General features: G+C 39.7%; 1 protein-coding gene across 2 annotated transcripts in view; it reads right to left on the bottom strand.

The window, feature by feature from the left end:
- The window catches only part of NEURL1 (neuralized E3 ubiquitin protein ligase 1), a 243,060-nt gene that overhangs the window by 60,985 nt on the left and 165,653 nt on the right, over window positions 1-16,422 (bottom strand). For both annotated transcript variants that reach the window (XM_063435096.1, XM_063435097.1), the window contains exon 2: window positions 1,387-1,628. In XM_063435096.1, the coding sequence (XP_063291166.1) occupies window positions 1,387-1,628 (242 nt within the window). The remainder of the gene's footprint in view (window positions 1-1,386; window positions 1,629-16,422) is intronic.

The raw sequence follows: 16,422 nt of genomic DNA on the forward strand, positions 1-16,422 counted from the left end.
GAACATAAAAAATAAAATGAATAAATTTTATCTAAATATCATTAACAGTCCCGCTATCCTCCTTCAAGGTTTCTGTAAAAAAGGACTTGTTCACCTAACATGAACAATGAGTTTTTGCACTGCCAACACTTTTTTTTTTAATTACAAGGCTGAATAAATAATGCACAATATAAAGTAATACATACACTACATTTCTTGAGTACGTTTGAAAACAAGCATTGAGATAAATAATCAGTTATAGTTTGAGATAGGCATTTAGTTCAGAATTATTTTTTCTTTCAACAGTATCCTATTTTTTTTATCTTTAAGAGCTAGTTAACAATTGTTGAAGATGTAGATTGTAGACAAAACTTTGGCAATTGTACGTAAACAATTTGACGTTCAAAGTTAGTTAGAATACCCTTTGGTTACCTAGGCTGGGTATATGGCTCCCCATGCTTCCACACCCTCTAAAAAGACTTTAATACTATGGACTAACCCTCCAGCCCATGTCTCTCAACATCAGCGCCCCTGTCTGACTGTCCAGAACTGCTTGTCTTCCGCCAAGGGGGCCACTGAGACATTTACCTGACCAGGAGAATGACCCTAATTCATTGTGGAACTCTAAAGCATATCAGAAACTTTAAGTGTAGCGCTTTTGGTCCCAGGACCCTTTTTAAAGGGTTAACAGAGGAGGTGTAGAGACATCGAAAGACACCAAAGACTTAAAAGTGCGCCGTGTATTTTGGGGACCGGGGAACTCTACCTAGCACTCTGGAACTCTGCACAGGATCAGAGGCTAGCCACGCCCCGCTGAACTTTTTACTTCCATCAAATTTGGGGTAGCCACATCCGATGCGGGTGCTTTTTGGACAGAATGGATGCCCCAGAGAGACCTTTTTAGGGATTTTTGGCATGTGGGGGTGCTTTGCATTATTACATATGTTTGAGGGTGTTTTGTAAGTTGAGCTCTTTGTTTCCAGGAGATAATAAATTTAATTGAGATCTAACTCAATTATCCCCCAGACACAGATACGCCTGGGTGGGCTTGTACTGCTATGAATAGAGACCCCATGCTGGGTGTCTGGGTATAAATCTGTGTGCTTGTTGCAATAAAAACAGTTATTTTTCGCCCTTCAATAAGTCTCTTTGGGTGAGACAGGGGTATTTGGTGCACGAGGGTATAATCCCTCTGGAGCTGTATTTACTGGGAAGGGATAACCTAGGCGGTAGTAACACATCTTCTCGCGGGTATACCTCCACAAATACTTTATATAAGAAACATGGAATGTGCAAAGAGCTTAATAAGGAAATTGCCATGGGAACCAGTAGACAGTATGTCAACATTTAGCAAATGTTTTGTCTTGAAAACTCTCCTCCGTAGAAAAACTCTAAAACATTTTTTACCTTAAGTCGGACTTGCTCGTGAACGACCACTGGCCTGTTGCTGAATGTGATGGCATTGCAAAAGCTGGCCTGCCTTTTCACAGCTTTCTGTGTGGTGTCCATGATGATTTGGGAGCCCTTGGCATGGGGATGAAATAGCAGGGGACTGATCACTAGGCCTCCGCATTGCTGGATCGGCATGCAGTGCTTCTGCTTGTGGTGACATCGATGCGAGGATGACGGAAACGTCCCACCTATGGAATCTGAAACAAGAGAGAAGCCATTATTCAGAACATGTAAAGACTATTCATATACCTGGTATACATGTTCCAAAACTATGCAATACTATAAAGATAAGCTATAACTAACCAGTCACCGTCTCTCTGGCCCCTGGAAGCTCTCTTCACTGAGCTGAGCCCGGTGTTGCAAGGCAAGGCTCATTGGCTGATCAGTAGACCCTCTCAAATAATAAGCCAGTCCTACATGGCTGGATTCTGCTCAGGAGAGCTAATGGGAGGTCCAAGCAGAAGCTTTGAGCTCTCCATAGAGGAAGTTACTGCTACCTGGCAAAACCCAGGTAAAAAGTCAAACTGTTAGCAAACGGTATGACTACTTACATTGGGAGGGAAAGCCAGGTCACTCGTGCCTTTATAACCACTACATGGTCGTGGTGTGTAGAGTGTTACTTTAAAGCAAGCTTATCTTAGAAAAGTGTTGATATTAAGGGAAATCAGCATTTCCTGGCTGTCAGTCTGCTGGGAGGGTTTCCTGAATGACTTGCTTAGAATATAGTTTAAAAGCAGAATTGAGGGGCTGAGTCTATTGAATAGCAAACGATGAATGGCAAACATTTCTCAATGAGTTGTAGCCAATTTCTCCATACGACTCAACGAAAAGCCTCTGATTTGAGAGGACCATGACCAGCAAAGGTAGGAGAGTGTGTTCAACAAAAATTAAAAGAGGGCTTTTAGTAGCCGCAGAACTAAATCTGCAGCTAATCTAAGCTAGCGTTTACCTATCTTCTCTAAAACAAAAGAAAAAACTATGCGAAAATTAAAAGCATTTTTTTTCTATTGTTTTAACAATGGTAATGGAACAGTCTCTGTAAAGAACCATCTTTCTATTCTATCATCACGTTTCCATATGTGAAGTTTACTTTCAAAATGTTTCATTTACATATGGCATGGTTTTTTTTTGCAGTTACTTAGCATGCAGATTAATCTGCGCACCCTTAAATACTAAATATTAATATTTCACTTTAGTTCACAGATTTTATTTTAGGATTTTTATATATATACTTCAGCCTTGTCCCTATGACGACCGCGTTTGTAATCGGTCGTCATGGAAACGGGCGCGATGACGTCATCACGGCATATGGGCGGGGCCTCTTTGCACATGCGCACGGTCAGAATTGAACTTCATCTGAGGGTAAGCTCATTTATGTAATGTACCTTGCTTTATAAGTTTGTTTTATTGAATGTATTAATGTATTTGATCCTGAAGAAAGTCCTATTTGTTGGACTGAAACGTTGATCTTATTTTAAGATGCTACAATAAAGATTAGACTTTTTAAAACTCCGTGAGTGCTGCTATCTCGTTGGATATTATATATATATATATATATATATATATATATATCTCAAAAGATTGCAGCGTTGTACATTCAGACAGGCCATTCGGGAAAGCTAAGGAAGGCCACTCGGGGTATAAATTCAAACTTCAGTTAAACACTGTACTGAAGTGAATTCATTAAGCTTTGTAGTTTATTAATGGGGCCGTTTCATCTACAAATCCCTTTCAACTCGAAGGGTTACGGCATGAATGGCTATTTTAACCACTGGCAGCAATGTACATTCATTCTCTGCCACTTTCCTCTACAATACTCCTTTGTAAAGCCTAGAACCTTACAGATCGAAGCACAATCTTTCCATCCAATATCAATACTTTCATCTACACATCACTGATACAATATCGTGTTTATTGTTTATTTAACTATTTACTATTTTAGTACTACAATGTACCATTATAACAAACCCCAGAGCTCAGAAATTAAATATATGTTTAAACCATCATATGATTTCTAAACTAATCTCTAATCACAAGCTTCAGCTCTGCATTATTAGAACTAATCTATCAATGTAAGCAAGGAATACATTTGGCCATTTATCTCTAATTTGCTACGTTATACAAGCATGCCGTACACACAGCACTTATGCTGTAAATCCCTCTAGAATTTGGAAACTCACATAGCCACAGGGTTATAGCTCTGTATTTAAAATCTATTTAGCAAAACAATAATGCTGCCAAAAGTATTTCACTGATTCATATACTGATGACTAAAATTAAAGAAATCATCGTTTAAGTAAGTCATTGTAAAAATGGACAGAATGGAGACGCTGGTCTCACCATAAAGTACCAACGAGGGTACCCAATGACACCCCTTGCATTGTCCCAGATTGGATATTATCTGATTATATGAAGATCCATATGTCACAAACAGTCTTTTAGGTTTTGGTGTCAGGTAACACATGGTGGTTTGGTTTTGTCTGGTTTCATATGGCCCTACCTGTGCACTGGTGTCTCCAGAGTAAGTGACCAGATACCCAAGGACTGTTCTAAATGTGTTTAAGATAACAGTGTACGTCAAAAAGCTTCCCTTATGGAGCATGAGTGCCTTACATTCTGCACAGTATATTTATTTTACGTGTACACTTGCTTAATTACATTTTCACATTACACAGTGCAAGTAATTAACTTGCCATGTCTAGGGTTGGGCTCATATCAATGCGGCCATCATTATTATGCACATACTGAGCCTCATCTGGAGGGTCTCAGAACAGCCCCACCACTGACCACACTACCACTCACACCCCTAGAGTCATTGTGTCCCTCTTTGTGCATCTGAAATGTAGGCAGGTGTGACATGGATTATCCAGCAGGGTGTCATGCACAGGCCTACATTGCATCCCCTCCTCAAAAGGGCCAGATTGAAGTAACACTCCAAGCACCATAAGTAATCAAATTGTCTACGAATGGTTTGATAGTTTGCCTGGGTTCTACCGTGAAGCTCTTGCTGCTGCTGAAAGCTCATGTCACTGAGCTAAGTCTGGTTGTGGAGATCACGGCAAGGCTTAGGAGCCACCAGGAAATTACTCAAAGGAGCTTTCAATAATTGGTAGGCAGTGACCCCTTGTATCATTGCTCTCCCATCATATTTCTCTGGGCATCAGCCTGCTCATAACATAGATTTTATATGCTTGAAATTTCCAGTTTATAGATGGATGTAGGGATGCGTTAATATATAGATAAAAAGCTCAGCTGCAGATAGAGGTCAGGCTCATGATATTTAAAGCATACAATTTCATAATTAGGCACATTATTATAATTATTGCTGGTGTATATATAGCGCCAGCATATTCCGTAGCGCTTTACAATATCATCGAAGGGGGAAATTTAACAATAAATGAGACAATTACAAAAACTTACAGGAACAAAAGGTTGAAGAGGGCCCTGCTCAAGAGCTTAAAGTCTATGGTAATACTCCTCTCCAAGCCCATGATGTCCCTCTTGCAGCACTCCTAAACCTAATTGGTAATATCCTCGTGCAATGTACCTCTCCCAACATCCAGGATTCAACTTAAGATGGATTAGATGTGAGGCTATCACTCTATGTTTCTAAAAGACTATGGGGCTTTAAAAGAACTAAAATTGCAGACATTGATTTCCAGGGAATAAAAGTTAAGCTTTAAATCATTCTTTGCTCAGTGATAACGTTCCCACTGTGAATAAAACAAGTTGCCAGGCAGCAGATTTCTTAAATGTCTTTAGCTCAGATGGTAGCATAATCAAACCATATGGGTTCCGGAGAAGAATAGAACATTTTGTAGGTCATATTAACTTTTAACAGATCCACAGATGAGTAGTTCTGCTCACTAAAGGTGTAGCTACCCAGGAGCCTTCAAGATACTGAGGTCTAGATTTATCACGCACAGAGAAAATCTGTAGATAGAAATAACAACTTGTCATCCAACACGATTTCATGGATGATGGGGTAATTAATCTCTATTGGACACAGCAATTCCGATTCTAACTGCCATACTATAATGAACTCGCCCTCTAACTGGTACCCTTGTACCAAAACAAATGTATTGACTTTTTGAGAAGTTTAGCATTTTTTTTTAAACCTTGTCTGCTTCAACCTTAAAGAAAACACGGGATCCAGTGACAGTCACTCATCTCTCCTCCACGGACAATGCACAGGACAGAACTTAAAAATAGGGATTATTCACTAAGCACCAAATTTAAAAAGAAAATATAATTTTGCTATAGCAAAGGATTGGTGATGTCAGAGACTGATGTCAGAGGGGCTGCAGCTCATCAGTGGAAGGTGCACATTGATGATGTCAGAGAGTAACTCAACGAGATCAATTATGTTTCAGTCAAGAGAAACAAACATATCTAAAAATTAAACAAACATTCTCACAGCAATAAGTATATTTGGACTTGCCAAACAGTACACAGCCACCGTGGTACATACAAGGGCAGCCAGTAAAAGGCTGTACCATACATTCTACTTTCGACTTGTACAGAAGCCTACAAGGCTCACAAAAGTACAGCGCTGCTGACCAGCATCCCGGGTGTTTCAATTAATATTTCAAAGTATATTTTCATTTATATAATATATACAAAGTATATTTGTATATAGATTTATATAAAAATAGAATCTCCCACACCACAGAGAATCAATAAATTCTTTATTTTAGAATAAATGATTTAACATCTTCCATAGGAAGCACCTCTTGTGAGTGGCACTGTGACTTTGACAGCCACTATAGGAATGGGTATGGATTTATATGGATACATGGAATTTTAGTACACCAGGGGCAGGGAACTTCTCGAACTTAAAACAGCTGCATTTTGTACCTCTGATTTCTGCAATTTAGCAAAGGCAATGATTAAAAGCCACAACTGAGCTGAGAGTTACTTTTCCTGAGAACCTGTCAGCAGTAGCTTTGACACTGTATGTGACTCTACCAGCCATGGACAACCTGTCCATCTGGGGTTAGCAGGATGTGTGGGCTAACACTGATACAAATGTTGCACAAAGGTGACACTTTTCCAGCCAGGAAAAGAGTATACAGTCTGACTGACAGCCCTAGGGGGCGGCCCTAAACACAGAACATTAAAGGTATTTAGCTCTGGAATTAAACATTGTTATAAAGAAAGGATGCACAGACAAGATATTTGCACATTAACCACTTCAGTTAGACTAAGTAGTTATAATGCACAGAGTTAACCTTTAAATAGTTCTTCGTTTTTTTGAAACATTATTTCTAAAATCAACATTTCACTCTGTGAATTACTTTCACGGTAAATATTGTCTACTTACAGATTTCATCTCCAACAAGCCCTGTACAATGTGACACCTCACTATTAATAGAAATCACCAGGTGTCAAGGCCCTGTGTTTGATTTATGGTCGGCATTTGATTTGTTTAACCTTTAAGGGAATCCATCTTAAACGTTTTTATATTCATGCACATGTTTAAATACAGCTGTGTGTAGTACACAGCTCCCTTCCTTACCTCACAGCAGCGGACTGAAAGAGAGGGGTGATCACAGCTGCCCCCACCATCCTATGAAAAGTCTTTTACAGGGTTTTTTACGAAAGTGAGCACTGCTACAAATTGAAATTTAAGACAAAAATAGCTGAACTGGGAGCTATTTTGGCATTAAATTTTAAATTCACTTTGGATTCCTGACAATTCTCAGTTGAGTAACTAAACCTGAGAGTGTGGCATGGAGCACAAAGCACAAGTGGGGATTGGACAGGGACATAGCATCACCTTTCTCCACTCGTCTCGCATACGGCACTCTTCTAGCTGCCCTGAGACCTGGCAGGGTAACAGGAATAGCCTCTGTCATGTATACTGCAAAGTCAAATTACCATGCCTCCCAACCATCAGAAATTTGTCGTGACATTCCCAATTTTTAGGTCCTGTGCTGCCGTACCGCCCAAGTTCCTTTTCTGGTGACACCAGGGAACTGTCCCCAACATTCATAGTACGAGCACATCAATAGATGCGCTCAAGGTAAGATTAGGGCACTAGGACTCTACGGGAGCACTGAAACAGTGTTACCTGCATTTCCTGCCTCCAGTGGGCGGGCCTGCATGATGGACAGGCTGCCAGGCATGCCGGCGGGGCCGCCCCATTGGGGATGGCGTTAGTGACACAATTGCGTCATTGACCCATCCTCTTTAACTCCCTCCGGGATCCCAATTTGCAAGATGACAAAGTTGGAAGCTATGCATTACAATCCAGACAGGTATTAGAATTCATAGGGAGGGAAGTAGAGGGACACACATGAGGGTAGGAGGGAGAGAGCAGACAGAAAATGAATGAGGGGATTGGAAAAAAAAAAACCCCACAAAATGACAGTAGGGGTAAACATTAACAGAGTTTGGTTGAATAGAGAATAAATGCACAATTTTATAATGTATCAGAAAAGTTTGCAAACCCACTCTGGATAGGCTGATTCAAAGTCTAGTGTGTCCAAGTGATCACTTTCACTCGAGTATTCCATAATCCCGGTGAAGTCACAGTTATAACTGCTCCAGGGAAAATCGACAGCAGAACAATCTCAAGATGAAATAAAGCTGAATTGCCTTGTTGTTCCAGTTGATCTGATATGACTTTGCTTCAGGTCATCTCAAAGAGTAAGGCACCAAAAAAAAAACAATACTGTAGAGAGAACACTGGTGGTTATGTATAAAGGGCAATTCTACAACGAGGTTCTAGAAGCGGAGCAATCAGCAGGACATTCCATTGGTTTCCATGGTGATTGTTTCACCTTTGGAACTTTGCCAAAGTTGTGATCTTTCTACATTACCCGCACTGTACTCCGATCAAGCATACCAAATGACTACTTATCATGTGGAAACATATGTCCTTCTCAAACAAGACTAGCAGATCGATCATATTTCATCTTTGTAGTTGCTTTTTGCAGAATACAAATAGTTTCCCATCTGCTGCCTGGTTTTTTTTCTTATGTATCTAACGTTAAACTGTTGAGTACTTTAGGATTATTTAAAGTGTATCTGTATCCTTTCTGTAGGCTCTGTTTTGTTCAGTCTGAATCTTAATGCAGATAGCGATACCAGGAAGAAAAACCCATTATTGCAAACAGTCTGTGTATTTATACAGCGCTAACTTGAAATCAGGAAGGAAAAATACCAAATAAAAAAAAATAAAAAAAATGGGAAAATATCACTATTATATTAGTAAACATCTCATAAAGGCAAAAATAAAACAATGCTAGATCTACCTTAATAGGAACACAATAGTATTAGTATAATCCAAATATGTATTACTTACACTGTAGGAACCCTCCACCTCACTTGCGCCCTCCCCCTTCAGCAATGTAATGGGTTAAATAACAACGTACCCGATTCCAGCACTGATGTCGCTCGGCGCTGTGTCGCGCTCCTTAACTGCCGCTGTTCTATCAAAAAACCCTACCCCATGAAAATTCCCTACCGGGGAAGCCTAACGCGTAAGCGTGGCGATTAAGCCTTCTCCATAGGAAATCACGAAATCAATGATTCCCTATGGGGATATTAAAAATGATGGAGGATATCCAACAAAATGCGTGAGGATATCCAACATTGTATGAAGTCAAACTATGAAGTTACAGGAAGCGAGTAGAGGCAGTCTTAGCACTCTAAACTCTCTCTAAACTCTCTCTAATGAGATGACGTGGCCTGGGTGCATTCAGTGTCCCTTTAACTAAAAAGGTATGAAGTCAGTCATGAAAATGAATAATCGATATATTTAATCATAGTAAAACTTTGGAGATCACATTATGAATATTAACAGTAACTCATGTAGACTTCAATTAATGCTCCGTTTTCCATGTGACATTTAAAGAAATATTAAAAATACATATTTAAAATGTATTCAAATATGAGACAATCTCTACTGATATCTCCCCAAGTACCTATGTACAACTACAGAGCTGGGCTGCCTTCTACTGCTTTTGCCCCCAGATGTCACTCTAGGGCAGGGATAAGCAACGTTCGGCACTCCAGATGTTATGGACTATATGCCCCATAATGCTTTAACACCCATAATGCTGGTAAAGCATCATGGGAGGTGTAGTCCAAAACATCTGGAGTGCCGAAGGTTGCTGATGCCTGCCCTAGGGTATAGTGGGGATCTTGGAAGAATCCAGGGAAGAGATTGGAGTTGTAACCAGGAATCTGCTGCAATGCAAACCAGAAATTGATCTCATTTATATGAGTACACATTCATATTGTTTGATTTTGCAATGGATACAGATTGATAAATTAAATCTCATCAAGCTACTTTTATGTCTTATTTGGAAGCCATATGTTGTAAACACCTCTGAGAACATCCCGTGAGAGGCGCAGATATGTCATTATTTTGAACGTTATCGTGGATTGCTGATATACACACATCCAATACTTTTATTTTATAGATTTACTTTTTTCCTGTTCTACTTTTTGCATTTGATAGATGTTTTCAGTATGTGTGTTTCAGTTGCAACTATAAGATTTCTTTTGATTTTTTTTAATCTTCTGTTTATTTTTAAGTCTCCTGTGTGACCTCGGCTTGGATTGTAGACCACGGACTGTCTAAGAAGATCTGGATTAACCCTGTGAACTGAGAATGACTTCTGTTGCTCTTCCTGGACAGTCTGACCCAGTGTCTGGATTTACCATAACTGACGGTTCCCTGTCTCTAAACTATCCTCTATCAAAGGTTCCCAGGGGACTTAAAATGACCCTGACGAGTTTGTTTTTTTTTTTTTGCTTTCTTTTTCTTATATTTTCGGTATCTGAATGATTACGCTCCCTCCCCTGCCACCTGCATTTATTCATATTTAGTATCTTTTCTTTCTTGTGCTGAATCACAAATCCTGGGTGCAGCCATTGTGTTCTCTTTTATTCTTGATGTCTGCGGTTTGCCCCTTTGTGGGGCTGCTTTTGAATTGTGGGAATTATGGGTAAATTTGATTGGCAACTGAAATAAAACCTTGCCGAGCTTCCATCAATGACGGCATGGGCACATATGGCTTCTACAGAACAGCAGAAGCCGAATGCCAAGCCCGCCAGTCATTCATTGGATAAAAGTGTCAACTGAGCTCTCTCAACCAATGTATTAGTGTCTCTGCAAGGAATATGCACAGAATTGACATTAGCCAGCCCAAACTATTGTTCTAGACTTGCTAATGAGCAACATAAAATATCTCAAAATGCGTAGTGTTTAATTCAGAAACACTTCAGATACAATGTCCTTGCAACATGACCACTTTAAAACACTGAATTGATCATGGTACTTGGAGTGACCCATTAATCTCTCTGGAATGTAATTTTTAAACTGGCTTAGGTTAAAGGTTTTAGTGATAGTCCAGTTTCAAGCAGGTTTAAGTTTTGGATACGTTTCTTAGTCTACTGTATTCTATGTCAGTGCTAGACACATGACTCCAGATATCCAGTACTGATACGGTGTCTTAGAACTAATGTCTACTTCATAACAAGGACAGTCGTTGCAATTAAAAAAGACACATGACACAAACATCATGTCACAATAAAATGGCCATCTAAACCTTGGGTTGACGTCAGGTAGGTCCCCAGCTGTTGTAGCTAGGGATCTCGATTTTTTTTTAAAACTCTTCCTTAGAATGCAAGATTGTGGTAGTACTAAAATCTCCCAAGTCCTTGTAGACTCCACATGCACTGCAAGGCAGCAGGTGCAATGCAAGAATGGTGAGCTGAATTTGGGCACATTACTCTGCTCATTTTACCCTCAGCCCATGGGTTAATCTCAAACGTCTGTATCTTGCATGATTACCCATGATTCAATGAGCAATTAAACAACTGTTGACCACACAAATAGAAATACCCTATTCCGATCACTACGTCCGCCTGCTGGTTACGCAAACTGTGTCTATGGTAGATGTCTCCTAGTTACTATGTGTTTTCAAACAGCAGTGTTAACCTTTGTAAAACACACGGAGAGTATGAAGAGAATGCATACATATCGCAGACAGAATCCTCTTAACATATAACATCTGCCTCATTTAATAGGTCTGCCCTCATTCTTATTTTTAATGGCTATAAAATTTAAAAACATTTATTTAGTGCCCAAAAGGTGAGGCAATCACGTAAGAAGCTTTGGATGTCTAACCTTTAGACTGAGCAGGGAACCATTCTGAAAACAGCCAAGAGGCTACTTTAAGTCTGGCACGATTTTTCCACGCATTAACAAACATTTTCCTGTTCATTTTCCCACTGATCCCCTATTCTAAGGAAAGACATCGGTAGATATAAATAAGAAGATATTTTAAAAAAAAAGCTTTGTAAAGAGTAGTGTAAATTTCTGGTTCATACAGCTGTCGGTTTGAATAAACATTTATTTTACACAACGGAGTTTACAGTTCTTCATTCCCTGACCCAGCACCCTTTGAACCTTTGTTTCCAATTCATTCACAGTAGTAAAAACAATCAGATGCAATGACATTGGACTGGTATGTTCCTGATTTTACTTGTATATTGAGCTTGTCAGCTGAAGTGGTAGAGTGGTACAAAACGAGGAGGTAAAAAAATGTTTTATAAGGCATTACTTGAGATACTTCATGGAACCTTCAAAAAATACATATTACCAAACACGATTTTTAAATTAATTTTTTTTAAATTTACAAAGTATTGCTTTGTTTCAGTGCAGTTTCTCTCATTTTTATTATTAAAAAAAAATAGCACCCCCAATCCCAGCACCTAAAATCAACTCGATCTGCTGTGGACATCATATGACAATCTGTCACCTTCCTTATTGTGAACCTTAGTGCGATAAGACCTTTTGCCATCACCAAATTGTCATAGCCATCCTATATATGGTGGTTAGAATGCATGTTTAATAAAATAATAATGGTGTACTACCTAATATAATTTAATTATAAATACACACAGACAATTTCACCTGATTGATCAAGGGGACTGTTTATGGAATGTACTAGCTATAGTGTCATATTGATACTAATATTATCATCAACATTTCGCAAAACCAGATTATCACTGCAATTTTTGTTTTTTATCACTTTGCCCAATATCAAGATTTTCTTTTATCTGGTGTTATGGGACAGGAAGGTTCACCATTAAATCCTTAGGTGGTGGTATCCTCTTATATAATTAGGGTGACTATTTTGTTCACCCATTATTTATTATATGGATTTAAAATCACCACATTGAATCAACAGTAGGTGTACCTTTTAGCCATAATTAAACCAGGGCCTTTATCCCTTTAATCGTCTAATATTGCTATCCCCCTTCTTCCTGCTGTCACTATTTATGGGAACTCTAAACGAAAGGTTATTCTGCCACCATGTGACAGGACCTCGTAAGTCTATGAGAGCACCACCTGATTGGTCGCTCCGCTCTCTGACTACAGTGCGATTACGGCCAATCAAAACATATGACAGCACAACTTAACAAGCTAATCAAGATGTCTCTGTAACCATCTAATGAATGGATACATTATGGGACAGCAATATGTTGGCAGCCTCTCTGTCTCACTGCACGGGTTAATGCGGACAGTGACGTCACGAAACCACTCCCCCTAAATGCGGCGAGCTTTTCTCGTTCCCCACGTGGTTATTGAGTAATTGTGACTGGTCACCACGCCCCTTGCCCAATCAGAATAAGGGAGAGCTCCTGACCAATCACAAGACAAATAATACGTCACAGTAATTACCCACGTGACGAACTACACCGGCTAACAATTCACAGGTGGATTGCTATACAGCATATAAAAGGATACTATGTTACACTGAAGCTCAGACTCCTGACAACGGTGTGTTAGAACGCCGAAACGCGCGTCGAGTTAGAATCTTTTTTATTTTATTCACTTTAGGTAGCACTATGGATTTAGGTAGCACTATGGATTTATTTGATTTAATTTAATTGTGTGTCTGTTGCTACTTAGACAGGAAGGGCATTAGGGTTAAAGGTAGGCACTTATGGTTTTCCCATAGTGCCGAGGTATACAGGGCAAGTTTTGTGCTCTCTTTAGGTGTGGACATCTGGGATTTTGGGCGAATTACTGGGGATTTTTTATTCCTCCATTAAGGAGGTTTGCTTTTTTATCTCTCTGGGTCCCCTTTCCTCCCCCCACCCTTATTACCTATTTACCTTATCACATATGGTATCAAGGTTGTAATATCCTTTATTTGTTGCTACTTAGCCAGGTAGGGTATTAGAGTTATAGGTAGGCACTTGTGGTTTTCCTATAGTGCTGAGGTATACAGGGCAAGTATTGTGCCTTCTTTAGGTGTGGGGATTTGGGATTTTAGGTGAGCTATTGGGGACTTCTTATCCCTCCATTAAGGAGATTTGTTTCCCCATTTCTCTGGTTCCCTTTCCCTCCCCCCACCCTCATTACCTATTTTACCTATTCACCTCACCATATATTACAATGGTTTAGCCTGGTTCCATATATCCCTGTTTAGCCCTTTCTCCTGTCTCTTTTTACTTATTATCTTAGGTTCATTAAAGGTAGGGACCCCCTCCCTTCATATAACTCTCCCATTAGGGACTTAGGTCCTTTTTCTCCTTTCCCCCTTTTCCGTCCAAATTCTGTGGGTTATTCCCCATTTTGGAGAGTGATTTAGGGCATATTAACACCAACCCACGGGCAACCTTCATTGCCCCTGTATTGGCGTTTTTCTATTTATTTCTCTTTAAGATTTTTTTTAACCTTAATGAAAAAGACCCAGCCGTGACTCTGGCATAAGCATCAGAACTCCATAAAATCTATTCCACACAATGGAAGTCAGTCCCAGAATGCCAAAAACTTTAAAGGCTTTAGAGATCACACTGTTTATCTGGTCCATAACCCTTGAGACACACTCAGCCCAAGTTCTGCCAGTATCCCCATTTTAATAGGATTACTGGACTACTGGAGTGCCTTGAGAACTGAATTGCTATACATGTAATATGGCAGCTATGCGAGAATAAAACACAACCAATTTAACCACCCCAAAAGGTGCACAAAATTGTATTTACCCTCTCACAGAAAATGTTAGATATAACAAAGGCTATATCTACAAAAATACAAAACACAAGACACAAATCATAGGGTTGTACAACTAAACACCAAATGTGTAAAAATGTAAGGTTACACTGACAAATAAAAACGTGAGCATTCAGGCTTATCTAGAACAGTGCTGGCTCCTGGTATTGAATGTTCTCCAGATACATGTGAAGGAAAGTGAAAACAACCATAGTGCAACTCTGTAACATGTGAAGGAAAATGGATGGAAACATGGAACTATGGCAGCAACTCTGTAGCTATATGAAAATGTAGGAGTAACTTAAAGGGGACACTCCGAGTACGATTACAACTTACACAATTAAAGGAGCATCCGAGGCAACAGAACAACTTCAATGGAATAAAGTTGTCATGGTGCCAGGAACTGTTTAACCCAAAGTCTTCTTTCCAGCACCAGTCAGGTCTTGCAGTCCAAGGAGTAAACAGAAAGCCTAGACATGTTGGTTGAGAGAGTCAGCCTTTCTGTAGCTCCCCATTCACAAAACAGGTTCACCAGCTGTCCTTCCATGCACCACTTTTTGTAGGTACTACCCAATGCATACCGGGAGCACCCCCTCAAGACTTGCCGTTTTGGAGATGCTCTTACGCAGTCGTCTAGCCATCACTAACTGGCCCTTGTCAAAGTCACTCAGATCTTTCCACTTGCCCATTTTTCCTGCTTCCGAAATTCCAGAACTGACTGTTTACTTGCTGCCTAATATTTCCCACCCATTGAGAGGTGCCATTACGACATAATCAATGTTATTCACATCACCTGTCAGTGGTTTTAATGTCGTGACTGATCAGTGGACAGTCAAGTTAATAATGCATCAATGGGTGACTGACATGAAAATAAGACAAGAGAGTTGCTTCTAACGTTGTTTCTGTATCTTCTCTCTAAACTAACTGCAGAGCAGAGTTTAAACGAATGACTGTTATGGTTGTGTGGATTCCTACATTTAATTGTATTTTTCAAATTCCACAAAGATATTTATTTAAAAAAAAGGGGGATAAGTTAGCTTTTTTTGTTAAAAAAAAAAAAAAAACAACAACAAAAAAAAACACTAACGGCCCAGGCCACTTCATCTCATTGAGGTGGCCTGGATGCAGTGGTCCTGTCTTTGTAACTCTGCAAAGTAAACATGGCAGTTTCTTAAAACTCTAGCGGCTGACAGTCACTAGAGGCCCTTCCACTGCAATATGTAAACCTCAGTCACATGATGCGGAAGCACCTCATAGGAAAACATTGATCCATGCGCATCGAGTGCCCAATATGAAAAGCATTGGATTGGAAACTGGCAGAGGAGGCCACATCCTCCATGATGTTGTGGAAGGCAAAGAGGTAAGCAAAAAGAAAAGGTAAGTAAAACTTTTGAAAAAGGGTAAGTTAAACCTTTTTCTCCATACCTTATATGGAGAAGGGACAGGGACACTAAATCATTAGGGATACATGTTTATATTCCAAACGCTTTAAAATTCCTTCAGCAATCCTGTGAACACCAAACTAGTGCCCTTCTTTTGGGGTTTTATGTAGACTATGATAGAGCGAGTATGTCCATTCCACAGTAAAACCAGCAGCAATCAACCTGCTCAGTACAAAGGATCCCTGGGTAATAAAATATCCTAAATTACTGCAGCCACTTCACTGTGCCCCTTGCTAATTTCAGCCACACCCACTGCGCCATGATCCTGTTTTGCATATCAAAATAATTCCTAATTCTTCATCATTTGTTTGAGAATGCTTGAAAGACTGATACAGAGATACATAACGGCGCTACAGACCACAAAATAAAAAGCAGAGGTTTGTCTTTACTTCTAGAGACATCTGGAACCCTTTGCATTGCTGTACTGTCTAACATGATAATCATCTCCCAGCATCTGCTCGGAACGCTGTAAATCACTGGAGTGATATTAATGAATAAACATTTTGACCCAAAGGAAATTAAAAATGA

Source organism: Pelobates fuscus, chromosome 10, assembly GCF_036172605.1.
Source record: "Pelobates fuscus isolate aPelFus1 chromosome 10, aPelFus1.pri, whole genome shotgun sequence".
In the NCBI taxonomy this organism is placed as follows: Eukaryota; Metazoa; Chordata; class Amphibia; order Anura; family Pelobatidae; genus Pelobates; species Pelobates fuscus.